Raw genomic sequence first — 22,969 nt, 5'->3', positions numbered from 1 at the left:
AAAACCTCCATTAATTCAAAAACGTTCAAAAATTCAAATTCCTAAACACGGTTTGGTTTCATAGTGGTAGCTAACATTTAACGGGGGCATAGGAGAGGTAACAGAAGGAAAAGTCTTAAGGATGTTAATTATCAAAATAATTGGCTATATTTCAGGAACGGCTACGTTTATTGAGTTACATCTTGCAAGACATGCTTAGGACCTAAAACTAAATCAAAGAACACGACGTTCAGTCGAATTGCCGAAAAGGTATATTTGCAATCTCTCGGGAACGGCTTAGGGTATTAAGTTGAAATCTAGAACAAGTTGACAAAAATATTGAACTAGATCAAGAGATTCCATGTGTATCATGGTTACCAGAAGGGCGTATCTGCCATATCTCATGAACGGCTGACGGTATATATTTTAAATTCCAGGGAACGTTCAGGAGGGTAGACAAGTAATTCAAAAGACGCCATGTTCTAGCAAATTGTCAAAAGGGCGTACTTTCAGTACTGAAGATTGGCCAAGGTTACCTTGTCAAAACTTTCATGGAGTGTTGAGAAGGATGCTGAAATAAATTGAATGAAACATCTGCATCCAGGTTGTTAAAAGGGCGTAAGTTGAAGGTTTCAGGAAATGATAAGAGGGATGTTCATGTAACTCAAAAGACACTGTATGCATCCTGGTCGCGAAAAACACCTGATTACTATATATAGAGAACGAATAGGAGTACTAAGTGAAAACTACCTAGGCATGTTGAGGATGATGTTGAACTAAACCAGACGACACTGTATACTTTGATGTTTTCAAAACGGCATTTCTGCAGTATCCAAGAAGAGTTAGGGGTATGAAGTTGAAACTTTCATGGCATGTATAATAAAATCATAATATGCAATGAGGTTGTCAAAGGGGGTATTTTCAATATCTTAGGAACAGCAAAGTGTATTATTTAAAACTTTTAGGAGATGCTCCAATAAATCTAAGGACAGCATGTACATCCAAGTTGTGAAAAAGGAGGATATGTAATACATTAAATACATTAGTGACGGTATCAAATACATGTATCGATTACATAAGTACTTAGCTGACAACGTAAGTTAAGTAGAAACTTTCAGAGAATATTAGAAGACAGACTGTTAAATTAAATCACAAGATACTAAGTGCAAAGGGTGAATCAGCAAATACTCGAAAATGGCTAATGGCAATTGTCACATTCTCTAGAATTAAGGGTTTTTCTGTTCTTATATATGTTTTTGTTTACAGGTTGTGACCTGGGTTTTATATTAAATTAACTAAAATAACTTTTTTCAACAAAATAGGTTTTTCAAAAAAAGTAAAGAACTCCATTAAACCAAAAATGAACAAAAATAGAATCAAATTATGTACCAAATATAAAACTACCACAAATCAGTATCAATAAATAAATATAACCCGAAACAAACAGAAATTAAAATAAGTCAAACTCAAAACAAGTTGAAATTAATATAAGTAGGGTTCTAAACCCCATGCGTTCTAAAAGCTAGAATATAATTTCTATTTTACTGAAAAAATTCAAATGAATTAGTGAAAAAAATGTGTATGGTCAGTTTAATGAACAAAATAGAATCAAATAATCTACCAAGCATACAACTACCACAAATCAGTATCAATAAAAAAAATAAACCCAAAACAAACAGAAACTAAAATATGTCAAACTCAAACGAACAGACATTAATCTGAGTAGGGTTCTCAACCCTATGCTTTCTAGAAACTAGAATATAATTTTGTACTTTATTCAAAATTTTTTTTTAATGTTTTCATTTTTATAACCTTAAAAAATCAAAAATTAATTAAGATTTTAGGGAATAAATATCAGCATATGTACATTAAACTGACAATGCATATTTTTTTCAGTAAATTCATTTGAATTTTTTTCAGTTCTTTACTGAAAACGTTTGACACTAAGAGTTCTAAATCCTATTCTATGGCCAAAACAATGTGTTCTTTTTCTTTTTAATTCTTACATAGCAATTCTTTAGAAAAATTCTTTTCAATGTTGTCACTTCTATAATTTTAGAAAATAAAAAATTAATTAAGATTTTAATGAATAAATATCAGCATATGTATATTAAACTGACAATGCAGATTTTTTTTTAGTAAATTCATTTGAATTTTTTTTCAGTAAAGTACAAATTATATTCTGGCTTTTAGAAAGCATAGTGTTTAGAACCCTATTGAGATTAAGTCTCGGTTACATCATGTCCTGGTTAAGCCTTGGCATGAATTAAAAAAAAAAAAATCGAAATTAAATTAAAAAAAAGTTTTCAACTATGACTGGGAGAGGGGGTAATATTCCTCAGGAAGTATTCTTAATAGAATTTGAGAATTTTTCAATAGAAAACACCTAAACCTATAGATAATAGCCTATGTAATTGAACTATTTTTGAAGGATAGATTGTCTTTGGACTCATCAAATTATTAATGTCTAAGCTTTTATGGACGAAAAACGCTACGAATCTAATGAAATAGCTTTGCTTATTTTTTTTGCATCGTAGTAATTTAGACTAAAATGTAGCATTTCCCTTGAAAATTTGGAATGAAAATTCTGTGAATGCAAAATAAAAACACAATTGAAAAATTAAAATGAAAAAAAAAAATTAATACCGTTTTTGACACATTTTCTTGACTAATTATAAATACACACATAGGTGGGCGTCTAGTAATAATTTAAGCTCGAATGATGACTAACTTACAATAACAATTCTTCTCATGTTAAAAATTACCTTATTAACAGTCATGTTAAAATTACTGGGAATTACAAAATTGAATCGGAGCTCTCAAGCAGGGATGTAGCTACAACACTTTATTGGGGAGGGGGCAAGATGGATCTTCATCTGACAGTAGTGGATCCAAAGGGGTGGGGGCGAGGGGGGCAAGCGCCCCCCTAGCGTAGTCTAAAGTAGTGTAATATACTTAAATAACCCAAGTTTGCGTTAATTAAACTTGCTTTTAACGCAAGTTTATCGGATCGACCTATTTTGCACCCCCTAAATTGTTTTTATAGGATCAACCTATTTTGTAGTCCCCCCTCCTAAAAAAATACTGGATCCACCCCTGCCATTCAAAAAGTCAAGAGCATGGGCTATAGAATCATTTTTCTCCAAATCATTGCCCGCTTTAAACAACGCAACTGCTATTAAGGTTGTTTTTAGAAATATAATTAATTATGAATAATTTTTTTGGCCATAGAATAGGATTTTGAACTCTTAGTGTCAAACGTTTTCAGTAAAGAACTGAAGAAAATTCAAACAAATTTACTGAAAAAATATGCATTGTCAGTTTAATGTACATATGCTTATATTTATTCCATAAATCTTAATTAATTTTTGGTTTCTTAAGGTTATAAAAGTAAAAACATTAAAAAAAAATTTTGAATAAAGTACAAAATTATATTTTAGCTTTTAGAAAACATAGGGTTTAGAACCCTACTCAGATTAATTTCTGCTCGTTTTGAGTTTGACATATTTTAATTTCTGTTTGTTTTGGGTTACATTTTTTTTATTGATACTGATTTGTGGTAGTTTTATGCTTGGTAGATTATTTGATTCTATTTTATTCATTAAACTGACCATACACATTTTTTTCACTAAATTCATTAAAAATTTTTTCAGTAAAATACAAATTATATTCTAGCTTTTAGAACGCATGGGGTTTAGAACCCTACTCATGTTAATTTCTGCTTGTTTAGAGATTGACTTATTTTAATTTCTGTTTGTTTCGGGTTATATTTGTTTATTGATACTGATTTGTGGTAGTTGTATGTTTGGTATATAACTTGATTCTATTTTTGCTCGTTTTTGGTTTAATGGAGTTCTTTCCTTTTTTTGAAAAACTTATTTTGTGGAAAAAGTTTTTTTAATTAATTTTTGTTCGTTTATATTGACAAAGTCTTCTTCAGGGAAAAAGACAAAGCCTCTTCTAAACTTAAACAACTATCCCTTCCATAAAAACCTTAAATGCCCCCTGGGCATAACTTACAGTCATTTTGCTTTTAGAAAACATAGGGTTTAGCGTTAACCCCTGTTTTTACATTCTGTTTTGTATTAACTTTCCGTCAAAGACTGAAAAGTCATTCTAATCCTTTCATCCTAGGACATGCTGATATCTGATATCTAATATCAGCTGATGTCTAAATAAGCCATGAATTTTTAATTAGTAAAACAAAAGTAATTAGTTCCTTGATCCGAGTTTTTATGCTAACAACAAAAAGATCAGAAAATTTTTGAAAGACAATTCTTTCACAGCTAATGAAAAATTCATTTTATTCTGTTATAAAACTTGAATTATTGATCTATAATGTAATCTCTCCAGTCAAATTTTAGTTCACAGAAAGCTAACATATATTAATTGGCCAAAATGTCATACTCAAATGTAAGTATATCTTTGTTCACTATTGATTACGATGTACATATGAAATTACTGATGAATATTGTCAAGCATCTCTCTAATTTTCAGCTAAATAACACACGGGCGGATCCATAATTTTTTAGGGGGGGGGGCAAAATATGTTGATCCGATAGAAATTTTTTTAGGGGGGGGCGCAAAATAGATTGATCTGATAAACTTGCGTTAGTAGCAAGTTTAATTAACGCAAACTTGAGTTAATTAAGTAAATTACACTACTTTAGACTACGCTATGGGGGGGGAGGCTAGGGTTGTGGGGGTGTCCTCCTCAAAAACATATTTTCTATCTGGAAATCAACTACGCTGAACAAAATGGCTACCTTAAAATTTTTATTGGATCTGTTTGGGGAAATGATGGGCGTGGAGGGGGGGGCTAGTTGCCCTCCAATCACTTTCGACTATTAAAAATGACACTATCCCTTTTATTTCCCAATCAAATGAGCCTGTTTTGAAGTTTTTACGACAACGCCTTTTATAAGAACCTTATATGCCCCCTGGGCAAAACTTAAAATCCTTGCCTTGAGGGTTTTGGGGGAGTGTCCTCCTAAAAAATATATTTTCTATCTGGGAATCAACTACGCTGGACAAAATGGCTATCTTAAAATTTTGATTGGATGTGTTTGGGAGAATGATGTGCGTGGGGGGGGAGGCTAGTTGCCCTCCAATCACTTTCAACTATTAAAAAGGGCACTAGCCACTCCAATTTTCAATTGAATGAGCCCTTTTGGAGTTTCTACGACAATGCTTTCAATAAAAACTTTATATGCCCCCAGGGCATAACTTACAGCCCTTGCCCGGAGGGCTCTGAGGGGATAATCATCCTAAAAGACAAAATTTCCAGAACTTTGAACTACGTTGAACAAAATGGGTATCTCAAAATTTTAATTCGATGTGTTTGGGAAAATGGTGGGCGTGAGAGGGGCATTAGTCGCTATCCAATCACTTTCAACTATTGAAAAAGACACTGGCCCATTAAATTATCTATAGAATAAGCCCTTTTGAAATTTTTACGACAACTCTTGCAATAACAACTTTATATGCTCCCATAGCATAACTTAAAACCCTTGCCCTGAGGGCTGTTGGGGGAGGGGCTGTCATTTTTAGAGACCTATTTTTTTAAAACTTTCATCTATGTTGAATAAAATGGCTATCTAGAAATTTTGATTGGATGTGTCTGGGGACAAGGGGGGCGTGGGAGGGGGGATAGTTGCCCTCAAATCACTTTCGACTACTAAAAAAGGTGCTAGTCCTTTGAATTTACAATCGAAAGAGCTCTTTTGCAAGTTTCTACGACAAAGATTTCGATAAAAACCTTATATGCCCCCATAATATAACTTATAATCCTTGCCCTGAGGGTTGGGGGGGAGTGTCCTCCTCAAAAATGTGTTTTATATCTGGAAATCAAAAACCCTGAACAAAATAGCAATCTCAAAATTTTTATTGGATGTATTAGGAGGAAAGATAGGTGGGGGGGGCTACTTGCCCCCCAATCACTTTCAACTATTAAAAAGGGCCCTAGCCCTTTGAAATTCCAGTCGAATGAGCTTTTATTGAAGTTTCTACGACAACACCGTCTTTAAAAACCTTAAAATCCTTGCCTTGTTGGATGTGGGGGATATTTCTCCCCAAAAACATATTTTAAATATCCTTTGCGGTTTTCGTAATGCCTATGATTTCAATTAAATTATATCAATTTTCAAAAATTCTTTTGAACATGTTTTATGATTATCTAGAGAATAATTAAACCAGAGATTTTTGCAATTGAAATGGGAACATAAAAAAATATCAGTGTATAAACCTAAACATTTCCCGGGCCCAAGTGTGATTAACTTAAGCAAAAGGAAGATAACCAAAGAATAAAAATAAATGCTTGAGAAAGGTGTAAAATTCAGATTAAATCCTAAAATATTACCAATAGAAGAAATAATTTCAAAGGTTGAGAAAAGGATTCATAAGTTTTCAAAACACGTTAATAATAAAGATGATTTAAGACTGCGGATCGTGAATATTTTGATAATTTTCCATAAAACCTTGAGAACAAAGATAAATATTTTTTTAAAGATTTAAAAAAAGATAATTCTCTAATAATAACAAAAGCTGATAAAAGCAATACGGTAGTAATCCTAGAAAAAGATGATTACGATAGTAAAATATAAACAATTCTAAAAGATATTTCAATATATAAAAACTTAACTCAAACCCAACTGAATCGTATGTTGCAAAATTAAGAAAGGGTTTAGAAGTAGTATCTATTCTATATATTTGAACGGCACAAGAAACGGGACAAGATAATAGTGTATACAATATGAACGGTACATGAAAAAATACACGGAAAACCCACGCCTTTGACACTATATTTAGACATGGACATTTTAAAAAGCTGGCACGCTATAATGTATGTTATGAAACAATAGTCAAGGTTCTATTGCACAAGAAATTTCACAGGAATGTGCGTCGTAAGTTCACGTGGACATTGTTTTCAATTGCACAATGAATTGCACTTCAAGTTCACGTGGACACTTTTTTTTAAAAGCTGGCATGGTATAAAGTAGTCCAACATGTTTTAGGAGTATGGTCAAAATTATATAACTCAAGCGAACTGTTTTTCGAGCCAACATCCATTTTTAAAAGCCGATCAGAGACATTGGTGCTTGCTCAAAATACGGTAAGTTGATTGGTGATTGGTTAAAAATAAAAAGACTGGTTTTTTATTCGTCCTTGAGATTTTGTATAAAATGCTAATACCTTACGATTTAATTTTCGTTGTGATTTAACGTATCATAGATAGTACACTGAATATTATTAACTTTAACGCAATGGATACTTCAATTTTCAATGTGAGTAGAGTTTACTAAATTTCTTAATTTATTTCCAAATAAAATCATTTTACCAGTAAATTCAAATTCAGTGGCAAAGGCCCCCTCCCCTCCAACAATACAAACCTTACAATAGTACGAGTATACTCGTTAGAAAACGCAAAGTACGCTCTTTTTTCTATTATGTAAACAAAAACCCTTCCCCACTGCTCTGCTTACGTGGTTAATTCTGTAGTTTTAGTTATTTCCTTCAAAAATGTAAGTTTCCTCATTCAGTCTAATTAAAATGCGTTTTCTTTGTCTGTTTAAATAGAAGTTTCTGTGTTTACAAGGAAGGATCAGTTTTGAGATCAAATTTTGCACACTTCTGTTATCGCATCGATTAATGTCACATGTTTTATGGAATAGCAACATGGGTTTTGACAAAGAGAGAAATTGCATTCTAGCCTAATTAGACGAAAGATATTCTATTTTTCAATTGTATTCCATGATTAAGAGTGTTTTACGATGTGAAAAAACAAACTATTTCATCGCGAGGAAAGTATGGGGGAGGGCGGGAGGAGGCGATTCGTTGTGCAGACTAATTTTTTCTTCTGTAAAAAAGGAGGGTTTCCAGGGATGAAATTTTCAGGGGGAAATTTTACCAGTTTTTTTCCGCAAACGTGAGCTAACTTTTAAATTAAATTTTAGGTCTTTTGTCTTAGGGATTTGCTCCTCAAATTTTTAAATTGAAAAATGAGTGTGCTGTTCTATTAGTAAAGATAATTTTTCAAGCTTTTATCATCAAAAATGTGGAATTTTGCAGTTTTGACAGAGTAGAAGGATTTTGTACGGGGATTATTTTTACATGAGGAGGGGGGTTTCCAGGGGTGAAATTTTCAGGGGGGAAATTTTACCGAAATATTTCTAAAGCACAAACGGTTAGTTTTGGAGAACAGGGTAGCACGCTCGTATTATGATAGATTAATAGCACATGTCTTTGTCTGATTCAAGACACGTTGACTAGCGAAAAACCTGTGTGAATGAGTTGAAATAAAAAATTTTAACAAGAAATCCCTGAATAATTATTTTTGGGAGGGTGGGTTGATGGATGCAGGATCTTTTAGAGTACTTATAGCGTGATAGTGGGTGCGTTATTTAATACCCCGGTAAGCATGTAACTAGAAAAGACTGAAGTTGATTTTTTTTCAGGACTTGGATTTTCGGATGACAACTCAAAAACGAACAAAGCTTATTCATGAGACACGCAGCACTAACATGAATTCGACGAGAGAGAGCTTTGTTCACTATGCACCACGAGCACTTTGTAACGAGCTAACTGCAACTTCTATGGTAAGCGCCATTTATCAGATAGCTAAGGGGGGTTCAGTTACATGAGGGTTCAGTTAAAAAGGGTTCAGTTGCATGGAGGGATTCAGTTAAAGAATACCTCCTCGACAGATACTTTTCTAAATGTATTTTATAGCTATTACCAAAACGTTGTGATGTCCTTCTCACACCAACTAGTAAATATTTATCAGGTCTTTATTTTTTCTGTTCAATTATTTTCAGTGTAAGCCAATATAATGTTGGGTGGGGGAATGTCACCTCCTCGACAGTTATTTATTTAATGTATTTTATAGCGATTAACCAAACCTTGCATTATGTTTCTCACACCAACTAGTAAATATTTATCAGGAATTTATTTTTTCTGTTCAATTATTTTCCGTGTAAGACAATAAAATGATAGAAAGGGAGGAAATTAAGTTTTGAGTGGGTAAAAAAAAGTAAAAAAATAAATGGCATAGTCTTAACTCTATAAAATAATTAATATTTAACATGTAAAATTAAGTCATTTTTACCATTTCAAGCCTGATAATAAAATACGACAGAATAAAATAAGAATACTGGAGTTACAAACAACGACTGACATCTGGAATACTCTACCACTAAGCATGGAGGAGGAGATGCATCTCGTAGAGCAAACTGCTTCAGTTGAAAGATGGTATAGTTTCGTGAAGAGCTGGGACCATCAAGCACAGTGCTATGAGTTAGACCCCTATTATGCATTTTCATTTTAAATGTTATTACTGATCCAAGTAAAACCAATTTAAATTTACATCATTCTTTTATTCTAACTTAACTTGTAGGAATAGGATTTTATTCCAACAACTAAATCAGTTTATTTATATATAATAATGAAAAAAAAGATTATTTACTTTCCCCATTCTTCTTCTTCTTCTGATCTTGTACCCATGCCTCCTTCTCACTCGGGGTCAGTTTCTGTCTTAATATGCGGTAGAAATTGCATACCCCGCTTGTTCTCCATACCTCATAATATCCATCATGAAAGATACAGTGAGTGTCATTAATCCTATGTTCCTGATATAAACATGAAAATTAAAATGCTCAAAATATATGGACTATCTATAAGATGAAATGAAAAAAATTATTACTTCGTAATCAATCTGATTTTAATAAGGATAATGTATTAAAAAGAACGTCAAAAAAAAAAAATTTCAGGATTTTATTGATGAGAATGTGGATAACGTATGGTTCTCATTCCCATTGAGTGAAGAAGAAGAAGTGGCACTCTGCAATCTAATTGTGGAATCTAGCATTATAAAACCACTGGTAAATCAAAAAATTCTACCATTAAGGTGTCATAGGAAAATACACGGTGAAAATACCCCTTTACACATTTACAACGACTCGAGTGATACAAGAAAAAGGATACGGACACTTGTAAAAACACAGAAAAAGAACAGACAAAGTCTTCTGTATAATGCTAGAGATGTTAGACGCTTTAGTCAATTAAATCACGCAATGAAATATCGCGTGATATCGTTATGCTAAGCATTTCAATACAAGAAAATAATTCACCGACCAGAGATTTTTTTTTCAATGTTTCTGCACATTATATTTTGGAAATTAAAGGCTATCGTTATCATGACACTGTCACAAGTTAAATCCTCTAGGATGGCCATGTCACCAAAACAATCATGGGCAGATGTTTTTAAAATCCCCATTCCCCTCAAACTCAAATTTTCAAAAATTCCACTTTAGAGACCTTTCTTAAATTATTTCTAGAGCGCTACCAACATAAGAATCGTTATTAGAGGACAAATCCGCCAAACTTTTTTCACAAAAGTATATTTTTATTGCATTCAAAACACAAAAATATTCAGCATTTCAGTATACGATAAAAACTAAATAAAAAAGATTATTTTTTATTACTGGAATTTTAAAATTAACGCCATGGATTTAAGGAGGATAAATTCGACTTTATTAATAAAAATAAAGAAAACAAAATTACACTTCCGTCTCAGGTGACTGACGTATCTAGTTTTATTTTTATTTTTATTAAAGCTGACAGCGGGCCATCTAACAGGAAGGGAGACAGTTAAATGTAACTGGTGTCCCTGTATGCACTTTACCGGGGCCAACCCCCTTCGATCCCTGCTATCGGCATTTTATTAAATCCTCCATAACCCCTCTATTCGTTTAAGCCCCAAAATATCCCGATACCTTAAGCACACACATATCCCAATTCTTTAACAACACGCATATTCCATTTCTTAAACGATACACATATCCTATCATACCAACTACACACATATCCCATCATTCAGACAACACACATACCCCTTTATTCCGACGACAGGCAATTTGCTGATTCAAAAACGAGAACTTTAAAATCGATTCGTTTTGTCAAAAACATGTTTTTTCGATCAGAAAACGATTAGATATTATATTTATAAATCAAACTTTTTCAAATGAGATTAAGGAGCAACATTAAAGTTTAAAACGAACAGAAACTTGTGACTACACGAGGGGGCTACCCCTCTCCAGTCCCTCGCTTTTTACGCTAACATTTTTTCGATTTTTATTTAAGAGAAACAATGTACTTGATTGGTTAATTACTAAAGAAATTAATGAATCAATTAAAAAATACACCTGATTAGTTGTTTCTGTTCAAGTTTAAGTTCTGTTCACTGTTTATTGTTCAAGGCTCAGTCTCCCCCTTTCTGTAACTACGAGCCGAAACAAAGGAGCCTTCTGGATTTTGTTTTTATTTCTTGAGGTGTATAAAGGAATAACTGAACTATTTAGTACTTTCTTAAGTAATATTTTAAATTTATAACTGCTCAATAAAAATTCGCAAAAAAAAGTATTTCAGCAATTTTGAGCATAATATTTCAAAATCAAATGAACTTCAATGAAAAAATGAATGATGATTTGAAACAACTTTGAGGAAAAAGAGTTTCTGAAATTTAAAATTTGGAAGCTTTCTTGCGAGAAGCTTCTTAGAGAATGAAGATAGAAAAGTTCTTCAATACTTAAATATCTGAATATTTGATAGTAGAAAAGCGCAAAATATTTAGAATCTAATTAGTTGAATCTACCAAACTTGTTGCATAAAAAAAATATTTTTTATTGTGTTCAGCACACGGAGCGCAATTGGCTATGGCACGAAAAGAGCTGAACTTGATTTCGATCAGAAAACGATTAGATATTATATTTATAAATCAAACTTTTTTAAATGAGATTAAGGAGCAACATTAAAGTTGAAAACGAACAGAAACTTGTGACTACACAAGGGGGCTACCCCTCTCTAGTCCCTCGCTCTTTACGCTAACTTTTTCTCGATTCTTATTTAAGAGAAACAATGAACTTGATTGGTTTATTCATTAAGAAATTAATGAATCAATTTAAAAAATTCACCTGATTCGTTGTTTCTGTTCAAGTTTAAGTTCAAGTTCTGTTCACTGTTCATTGTTCAAGGCTCAGTCTCCTCCATTGCTCTAACTACGAGCCGAAATAAAGGAGCAAGCTGGATTCTGTTTTTATTTCTTGAGATGTATGCAGGAATAACTGAACTATTTAGTACTTTCTTAAGTAATATTTTAAATTTATAACTGCTCAATAAAATTTCGCGAAAAAAAATTAAATATCTGAATATTTGGTGGTAGAAAAGCGCAAAATATTAAGAATCTAATTAGTCGAATCTACCAAACTTGTTGCATAAAAAGAATATTTTTTATTGCGTTCAGCACACGTGGCGCAATTGGCTATGGCACGAAACGAGCTGAACTTGATTGGTTAATTACTTAATTAAGAAATTAATGAATCAATTGAAAAAATACACCTGATTAGTTGTTTCTGTTCAAGTTTAAGTTCAAGTTTTGTTCACTGTTCATTGTTCAAGGCTCAGTCTCCCCCTTGCTCTAACTACGAGCTGAAACAAAGGAGCAAGCTGAATTTTGTTTTATTTCTTGAGATGTATGCAGGAATAACTGAACTATTCTAGTAATATTTTAAATTTATAACTGCTCAGTAAAAATTCGCAAAAAAAGTATTTAAGCAATTTTGAGCATGATTTTCAAAATTAAATGAATTTCAATGAAAAAATGAATGATGATTTGAAACAACTTTGAGGAAAAAGAGTCTGAAATTTAAAATTTGGAAGCTTTCTTGCGAGAAGCTTCTTAGAGAATAAAGATAGAAAAGTTCTTCAATAATTAAATATCTGAATATTTGGTAGTAGAAAAGCGCAAAATATTAAGAATCTAATTAGTCAAATCTACCTAACTTGTTGCATAAAAAATATTTTTTTATTGCGTTCAGCACACGTGGCGCAATTGGCTATGGCACGAAAAGAGCAGAAACTACCCTTAAAAACGGAACAGCACCCTACGAGGCACAAACATTTTTTTTTTTTGCAGCCAAAGATTATTCCCCTGAAAATAAATTTGCTCACCAAGTTTCGTGAAATAAATTCGTCTATTCATGCTCCAAGTCGTAAGAAGGAACTGATTTTTTTTTTGCAATCAAAGATTATTACCCTGAAAATAAATTTGCTCACCAAGTTTCGCAAAATATATTCGTCTATTCATGCTCCAAGTCGTAAGAAGGAACTGAATGTACATCATCCATTTTTAACGTGTTTTATACGTTATATCTTGGAAATTACAGCTGTAACAATATTTAATTTTTAATTTTTATATTTTTAATATTTAAAGATATTTAGTTTTTTTTCGCGAATTTTTATTGAGCAGTTATAAATTTAAAGTATTACTTAAGAAAGTACTAAATAGTTCAGTTATTCCTGCATACATCTCAAGAAATAAAAACAAAATGCAGCTTGCTCCTTTGTTCCGGCTCGTAGTTAGAGCAATGGGGGAGACTGAGCCTTGAACAGTGAACAGTGAACAGAACTGGAACTTAAACTTGAACAGAAACAACTAATCAGGTGCATTTTTTTAATTGATTCATTAATTTTTTAATTAATTAACCAATCAAGTTCAATGTTTCTCTTAAATAAAAATCGAAAAAACGTTAGCGTAAAGAGTGAGGGACTGGAGAGGGGTAGCCCCCTCGTGTAGTCACAAGTTTCTGTTCGTTTTAAACTTTAATGTTGCTCCTTAGTCTCATTTGAAAAAGTTTAATTTATAAATATAATATCTAATCGTTTTCTGATCGAAATCAAGTTCAGCTCTTTTCGTGCCATAGCCAATTGCGCCACGTGTGCTGAACACGATAAAAAATATTTTTTTATGCAACAAGTTTGGTAGATTCAACTAATTAGATTCTTAATATTTTGCGCTTTTCTACCATCAGATATTCAGATATTTAATTATTGAAGAACTTTTCTATCTTCATTCTCTAAGAAGCTTCTCGCAAGAAAGCTTCCAAATTTTAAATTTCAGAAACTCTTTTTCCTCAAAGTTGTTTCAAATCATCATTCATTTTTTCAGTGAAGTTCATTTGATTTTGAAAATTATGCTCAAAATTGCTGAAATACTTTTTTTTGCGAATTTTTATTGTGCAGTTATAAATTTAAAATATTACTTAAGAAAGTACTAAATAGTTCAGTTATTCCTGCATACACCTCAAGAAATAAAAACAAAATCCAGCTTGCTCCTTTGTTTCGGCTCGTAGTTAGAGCAAGGGGGAGACTGAGCCTTTAACAATGAACAGTGAACAGAACTTGAACTTAAACTTGAACAGAAACAACTAATCAGGTGTATTTTTTTAATTGATTCATTAATTTCTTAATTAATTAACAAATCAAGTTCATTGTTTCTCTTAAATAAAAATCGAAAAAACGTTAGCGTAAAGAGCGAGGGACTGGAGAGGGGTAGCCCCCTCGTGAAGTCACAAGTTTCTGTTCGTTTTAAACTTTAATGTTGAAACTTAATCTCATTTGAAAAAGTTTGATTTATAAATATAATATCTAATCATTTTCTGATCGAAAAAATATGTTTTTGGCAAAACGAATCGATTTTAAAGTTCTCGTTTTTGAATCAGCAAATTGCATGTCGTCGGAATGAAGGGGTATGTGTCTTGTCGGAATGATGGGATATGTGTGTCGTTGGTATGATAGGATATGTGTATCGTTTAAGTAATGGGATATGCGTGTTGTTAAAGAATTGGGATATGTGTGTGCTTAAGGTATCGGGATATTTGTGTGCTGAAACGAATAGAGGGGTTATGGATGATTTAAAAAAAATGCCGATACCAGGGATCGAAGGGGTTTGCCCCAGTAAAGTGCATACAGGGACACCAGTTACATTTAACTGTCTCCCTCCCCGTTAGATGGCCCGCTGTCAGCTTTAATAAAAATAAAAATAAAATTCTAGAAGCGTCAGTCACCTGAGACGGAAGTGTAATTTTGTTTTCTTTATTTTTATTATTAAAATTGAATGTATCCTCCTTAAATCCATGGCGTTAACGTTAAAATTCCAATAATAAAAAATAATATTTTTTATTTAGTTTTTATCGTATACGGAAATGCTGGATATTTTTGTGGGTTTTGAATGCAATAAAAATACACTTTTGTGAAAAACGTTTGGCAGAATTGTCCTCTAATAACGATTCTGATGTTTTTAGCGCTCTAGAAATATTTTAAGAAGGTCTCTAAAGTGGAATTTTGGAAAATTTGAGTTTGAGGGGAAGGAGGATTTTAAAAACATCTCCCCATGATTGTTTTGGTGACATGGCCATCCTAGATAATTTAACTTGTAACATTGACATGATAACGATAGCCTTTAATTTCTAAAATATAATGTACAGAAACCTTAAAAAAAAATCTCTGGTCGGTGAATCATTTTCTTGTTTTGGAATGCTTAGCATAACGATATCACGCGATATTTCATTGCGTGAATTAATTGACTAAAGCGTCTCACATCTTTAGCATTATACATAAGGCTATGTCTGTCCTTTTTCTGTATTTTTACAAGTGTCCTTATCCTTTTTCTCGTATCACTCGAGTCGTTGTAAATGTGTAAAGGGTATTTTCAACGTGTATTTTCCTACGACACCTTAACGGTTGAATTTGTTGGTGTACCAGTGGTTTTATAATTCTAGGTTCCACAATTAGATTGCCGAGTACCAATTCTTTTTCTTCGCTCAATGGGAATGAGAACCATACTTTATCCACATTCTCATGAATACAATCCTGGGAAAAATGTTTTGAAGTTCTTTTTAATACATTATCTTTATTTATATTAGATCGATCATGAAGTAATAATTTTTTTTCATTTCATCTTATAGATATTCCATATATTTTAAGACTTTTAATTTTCATGTTTAGATCTGGAACCTACGATCGATGACACTCACTGTATCACTCATGACGGATATTATGAGGTATGGAGAACAAGCGGGGTATGCAATTTCTACCGCGTATTAAGACGGAAACTGACCCCGAGTGAGAAGGCATGGGCGCAAGATCAGGAGAAGAAGAAAAATGGGGAAAATTAATAATCTTTTTTTCTTCTTTTTTTTCACTATTATATATAAAATAAACTGATTTAGTTGTTGGAATGAAATCCTATTCCTACAAGTTAAGTTAGAATAAAAGAATGAGGTAAATTTGAATTGGTTTTACTCGGATCAGTAATAACATTTAAAATGAAAATGCATAATAGGGGTCTAACTCATAGCACTGTGCTTGATGGTCCCAGCTCTTCACGAAACTATACCATCTTTCAACTGAAGCAGTTTACTCTACGAGATGCATCTCCTCCTCCATGCTTAATGTTACAGCATTCCAGATGTCAGTTGTTGTTTTTAATTCCAGTTTTCTTATGTTATTCTGTTGTATTTTCTTTTCAGGCTTGAACTGGTAAAAATGGCTTTATTTTCCATGTGAAATATTCATTATTTTATAGAGTTAATACTATGCCAATTTGTTTTATTTTTTTATCCACTCAAAACTTAATTTCCCCCTTTCTATCATTTTATTATCTTACACAGAAAATAATTGAACAGAAAAAATAAATTCCTGATAAATATTTACTAGTTGGTTTGAGAAACATAATGCAATGTTTGGTTAATCGCTATAAAATACATTAAATAAATAACTGTCAAGGAGGTGACATTCCCCTACCCAACAGTATATTGGCTTACACTGAAAATAATTGAACAGAAAAAATAAAGGCCTGATAAATATTTACTAGTAGGTGTGAGAAAGACATCGCAACGTTTTGGTAATAGCTATAAAATACATTAAAAAAACAATATCTGTCGATGAGGTATTCTTTAACTGAATCCCCCCATGCAACTGAACCCTCTTTAACTGAACCCTCATTTAACTGAACCCCCCTTAGCTATCTGATAAATGGTGCTTACCATAGAAGTTGCAGTTAGCTTGCTACAAAGTGCTTGTGGTGCATAGTGAATAACACTTTCTCTCGTCGAATTCATGTTAGTGCTGCGTGTCTCATGAATAAGCTTTGTTCGTTTTTAAGTTGTCATCTGAATATCCAAGTCCTGGAAAAAAATCAACTTCAGTCTTTTCTAGTCACATGCTTACCGGGGTATTAAATAACGCACCCACTATCACACTATAAGTACTCTAAGAGATCCTGCATCCATCAACCAACCCCCAAAAAATAATTATTCAGGGATTTCTTGTTAAAAATTTTTATTTCAACTCATTCACACAGGTTTTTTGCTAGTCAACGTGTTTTGAATCAGACAAAGACATATGCTATTAATCTATTATAATACGAGCGTGCTACCCTGTTCTCCAAAACTAACTGTTTGTGCTTTAGAAATATTTCGGTAAAATTTCCCCCCTGAAAACTTCACCCCTGGAAACCGCCCTCCTCATGTAAAATTAATCCCCGTAAAAAATCCTTCTACTCTGTCAAAACTGCAAAATTACACATTTTTGATGATAAAAGCTTGAAAAATTCTATTTACTAATAGAACAGCACACTCATTTTTCAATTTAAAAATTTGAGGAGTAAATCTCTTAAGATAAAAGACCTAAAATTTAATTTGAAAGTTAGCTCACGTTTCCGGAAAATAAAAACTGGTAAAATTTCCCCCTGAAAATTTCATCCTTGGAAACCCCCCTTTCTTACAGAAGAAAAATTAGTCTGCACAAAGAATCCCCTCTTCCCTCCCTCACCCTTACTTTCCTTGCGATGAAATAGTTTGTTTTTTCACATCGTAAAACTCTCTTAATCATGGAATACAATTGAAAAATAGAATATCTTTCGTCTAATTAGGCTAGAATGCAATTTCTCTCTTTGTCAAAATCCATGTTGCTATTCCATAAAACATGTGCCATTAATCAATGCGATAACAGGAGCGTGCGAAATTTGGTCCCAAAACTGTCCCTTCCTTGTAAACACAGAAACTTCTATTTAAACAGATAAAGAAAACGCATTTTAATTAGAATGAATGAGGAAACTGACATTTTTGACGGAAATAACTAAAACTACAGAATTAACCACGTAAACAGAGCAGTAGGGGAGGGTTTTTGTTTACATAATAGAAAAAAAAGCGTACTTTGCGTTTTATAACGAGTATACTCATACTATTGTAAGGTTAGTATTGTTGGAGGGGAGGGGGGCCTAGGCCCCTGAATTTAAATTTACTGGTAAAATGATTTTATTTGGAAATAAATTAAGAAATTTAGTAAACTCTACTCAGATTGAAAATTGAAGTATCCATTGCTTTAAAGTTAATAATATTCAGTGTACTATCTATGATATGTTAAAGCATAATGAAAATTAAATCGTAAGATATGAGAATTATATACAGAATATCAAGGACGAATAAAAAACCAGTACTTTTATTTTGAACCAATCACCAATCAACTTACCGTATATTGAGCAAGCACCAATGTCTTCGATTGGCTCTTAAAAAATAGATGTTGGCTCAAATAACCCTCTGCCGTAGTTATATAATTTCGACCATACTCCCAAACCATGTTAGACTACTTTATACCGAGCCAGCTTTAAAAAAAAATGTCCACGTGAACTTGAAGTGCAATTCATTGTGCAATTGACATTAATGTCAATTACAACTTACGACGCACATTCCTGTGAAATTTCTTGTGCAATAGAACCTCGACTATTGTTTCATAACATTCATTATAGCGTGCCAGCTTTTTAAAATGTCCATGTCTAAATATAGTATCAAAGGATTGGGTTTGCCATGTATTTTTTCATGTACCGTTCATATTGTATACACAATTATCTTGTCCCGTTTCTTGTGCCGTTCAAAGATATAGAATAGATACTGCTTTTAGAATGCCTTAAAACTAATGGAAGTATCACACCATAGATGTATTACAAGTTCTTTCCAAAAGGATCAGTCTGCCCAAGAACATATGGTGTACCAACAATATATAAAATAGGTCTCCTCTAAGACCCTTAGTATCAACAGCTAATTCACCAACAGAAAAGATAAAAAAAAAAATAGATAGCAAAGACACTTAAACTTTTATTATATCTCCAAAATTCTTATATAAAAAACTTAAAATTCTTAAATAATAAACTTATTAATATCAAAATATCAAATGAATCTAGGCTGTTTAGTTTTGATATAAAATACATGTATACATATATAGGTTACATTTTGATAAATATTTAAGTGTTTTATCCAAAAAATTTGACAAACATCAAAATGAGACAGAAAAATTGTCTGCAGGAATTGAAATAGAAACTATGTCTATATTAAATTTAATTAAAATAACTCGAAGGTATACTAATTATTTCAGGTTTAGAAAAAAAATTTCATCAAATTAGAAGATTAGCAATGGGAGGACCCTTAAGTCTGCTGTTAGAAAATATCTATGTAGAGTATGTAGAAACTTTAGCTACAGAAATACATTTTTTCAAACCTACATTTTGGGGCAGATACATAATGTGTTAGTTATTTGGAATTTTGGGGAATAAAAAAATGAAGGTTTTCTGGAGCAATTAAATAATTGGGGAGGGGAATTAGTTTTCACAATAGAAAAAGACACATAGAATAATTTACATTTTTTGGATATTTGAATCCATAAGAATTATAATGAACTAGCTTTTTTAAATTAACTGTCAGCCAACAAAAATTAACCATTATTTATCTTTTGCATCAAATCACCCAATCCAAGTAAAAGGGGTGTAGTTATTTCTTTAGTTGATAGGGTATTGAAACTAGCATCACCAGAAAACATGAGTAGATAATTAACTTTTATCAAGGATATTCTAATAGGTAATGGATATCCCAAAAAGATGATTTCTAAAATTATTGAAAAAGAAAAAAAGTTAAAGGAACTAGTAATATTAGAAGAAGATGGGTCAAATCAACATACAAATTGCATAACTTTGTCTTATAACCCTATGTTGTCACAGAAATTAAGGAAAAAACTAAATAAACACAATATAAGTACAGCAGTTAAATCTGGATAAACTATAGGCTCTTTGATAAATAATGGACAAGAAAAGGTTCCAAAAAACATAAAAACGGGAGTATACAATATTCATTTTCTTGTGGTAAATTATATGTAGGAAGGACCCAACAGAATTTAGAAAATAGGTCACATAAACACACAAATGCCATAGATTGCTCACTAAAACATAATCAAAAACCAGAAACTTTTGAATCAGCTGTAGCAGTAGAGGTATTTGACTTTCCTCAGGATAATATTTTATTTGATCAAACAAACATTGTAGATACGTCTATAGGACTTTTGCAAAGTTTTAGAGAAATTATTAGAATAAAAAAAGATATCTATGTGGGTATTAGTATTAATAGAGGTGAAGGGAATTTTTAGAATAAATTCAATTTATAATAGTAAAACGTAATTATCTATTATGTATGTGGGTATAAAAAATTATCTAGATAAAAAATTAATGCATAGATAAAAAATTATCTATATGGGTATAAGTATTAATAGAGATGAAGGAGATTTTAGAATAAATTCAATTTATAATAATCTAATTAAGGAGCAGGTAAAATTGTCAACCAGTGGTGACTTACATAATTGTCCTGGAACAAGTGATAACCCTGCAAACAAAAGTCAGGATGAGGTCAAAGCTGGTAAAAGTCATCGGACTGCAGCTAATTTAGAAAATAAAAAAAATCATTTAATTTATAATTCATGAGTTTTTTTATTAACCAGGGAAATTTAGTTGGGGGTGATAGACCTGAGGTTTTGGGACCTTTTTTTGGTTGTTCAAGTTAATATAGTCTTCACTTTTAATAGATCACCTTTATCCACTGAATGTTGAAAGGTTTTTTGTCTTTAAAATTTAACAATCAGGAAATGGCTATTCTTAGATCACAGTAGGACAGGTCATTTGTCGGGTATTTTTGAAAACAAATCTGATGTAATTTACTTTCGAATTCTTTTTATGACTCTTTGAAAGAAAATACATTGGATACTTGTTATGCGTCCCAGCTGAATCCAGGATCAAAGAGAACAACCCCTTTGAATCCTTGGATGACTCCTTAAAGGCTGTAGGAAAAAAATAGTCTTTGGAAGGCCTATACAGGTCCTCTAAGTCATCTACACGTGATTATCAACTTCAACTTTTAAGCCTTATAGAAGAGTTTACAATTCACTTTGCTAGAGGGCTAAATTGTTCTTCTTCTTCTTCTAATTCACAGCAGGCGGTTATTTTACTATATTTACTAACTATAATTGTTATTTTACTATAGTTAATTCTCTGTGTGAGGTAAAGACATTAGGAAAACATGGTAAGTAATAAATTTTGCTTTCAGGCCAAATTCTCAGCCCCCTTCTTTCTCTTCAATGTTTTGATTGATGGTAAAATCATAGAGGGTGAGCTGAAAGTGCAAGACGCACTTACTTTTCTAATATTGGGAAAACTACAGCCACTTCTGTAAGTCCTTCTTCTTCTCTAAATGGATTTAGATCTTATCTAGGACCTCTTAATCTTAAATCAAAGGTTTTGGAGCCTACCTATGAAGTTGAAATAGCCAGAATTGTTAACGGTTTGAAAGGTCCTTAATCTTCTAGCCCAGACAGAACTTCTACTAAGGTCGTCAAGTTCATTCTTCCTGTAATCGTTTCTGTTCTTATGAGATTTGTCAATATGCCTTTTCAAAATGGTGTCTTCCTAAGGGACTTTAAAGCATGCTTGTGTTATTATACATTTTAAAGGTGGTTCACGGAATGACCCTGCTAGATATCGTCCGATATTTTTCTTATCAGTGTTTAGTAAAATTTTCGAAAGAGCTATGCTTTCTCAACTTCTTGATTTTCTCAATAAAATTTTTTTTCATGATTCCCAGTTTGGTTTTAGGGCAAAGCACTCAACTGAGCATGCATGTGTGAATCTTTTGAATTATATACATACATTTCTTAACTCTAGTCTGGTACCTGCTACTCTTTCTTCTGATGTATGTAAAGCACTTGATTCAGTAGCACAGAGATTCTTCTTTGACAACTATCCCACATTGGAATTTGAGGAAAACTTATTCTTGCTTTCTATCATATTTATATGGTCAAGTTATCTCAGTTGATCCTGTCTTTCCAACCCGTCTGAAATAGAGTTTGGTGTTCCAAAAGGATCTGTAATTGGGCTGAAACCCTTTTTAATTTATGTTAATTCACCTCATAAATGCGATTAAATATCTAAAACTTGCTACTTGCTGTTATCTTTGTCAACTTGCATGTGTCACTACTTGTGACAAGAGTTTGTCCTTCTCCAATACATTTATAGCTTTTACATATGACACGTACTCTTGGCACAGCTGGTAGATTTGAGTCGGATCTCTGTTCAAACATGATTGCCCTTTTTGAAAGTTTTTCAGTGGTTTGATGTTAATTATCTTGCCTTTTACATGTTGGAAAGTCGTGTTTTCTTATTTTCTCAAGAATTTCAAGGGCTTGTTCTGTCTAAATGAAATACTTGTATCCAGAGTTTCTCTTATTAGGCCTAAAAACGTTGCATTCGATTCCTAGGCATCTTAAGCAGCGTTCACAAGCGTTTCTAGCTAGAATCCCATGTCTAGACAAGTGTCTAGCCAGAATCCAATGTCTAGGCAACAACCGTTCAGAAGTAAAATTCGGTGCTTAGCTAAAACTACAAATTTAGTTTCAAATTGTCATTTCTAGCAAATCAACAGAGCTTATGCGGGCAAAACTTTCAAAATTGTAATCTCTATTTTCACTGTCACAAGCTAATGGATGAGAAAAGCAAAACAATAGCCTTAGTGTGCTTCATTATTATGTTTGGTCTTGCATATTTGCCTAAAATGAAAAAAATGATTAATGAGAAAGCAAAAATTAAATTTCAGTTTACAAATGTAAACAAAACGATGAAAATAGTGGAACTTGATACATTCTATTTGGCTGTAATCGAAAATCCTAGACATTCAGTTCTAGAGTCTACAACTCAGTGTCTAGCCAAGCGCCTTGTCTGAGTGTCTAGCTAAGCGCCGAATTTTACTTGTGAACGGTCGTTGCCTAAACATTGAATTCCGGCTAGACA

General features: G+C 32.4%; 1 protein-coding gene across 1 annotated transcript in view; it reads right to left on the bottom strand.

The window, feature by feature from the left end:
* Positions 1-22,263, bottom strand: part of LOC148948176 (uncharacterized) — a 139,079-nt gene extending 116,816 nt beyond the window's left edge. Inside the window, exon 1 of the mRNA XM_089096125.1 lies at positions 22,125-22,263. Coding sequence (XP_088952251.1) covers positions 22,125-22,263 — 139 coding nt within the window. The remainder of the gene's footprint in view (positions 1-22,124) is intronic.
* Positions 22,264-22,969: the final 706 nt, after the last annotated feature.

The sequence above is a fragment of the Artemia sp. Qi Xiang Cuo genome, chromosome 10 (genome assembly GCF_049724085.1).
Source record: "Artemia sp. Qi Xiang Cuo chromosome 10, ASM4972408v1, whole genome shotgun sequence".
In the NCBI taxonomy this organism is placed as follows: Eukaryota; Metazoa; Arthropoda; class Branchiopoda; order Anostraca; family Artemiidae; genus Artemia; species Artemia sp. Qi Xiang Cuo.
Note: the sequence above shows the minus strand (reverse complement) of the source record. Positions and strands in the feature narration are given on the sequence as shown.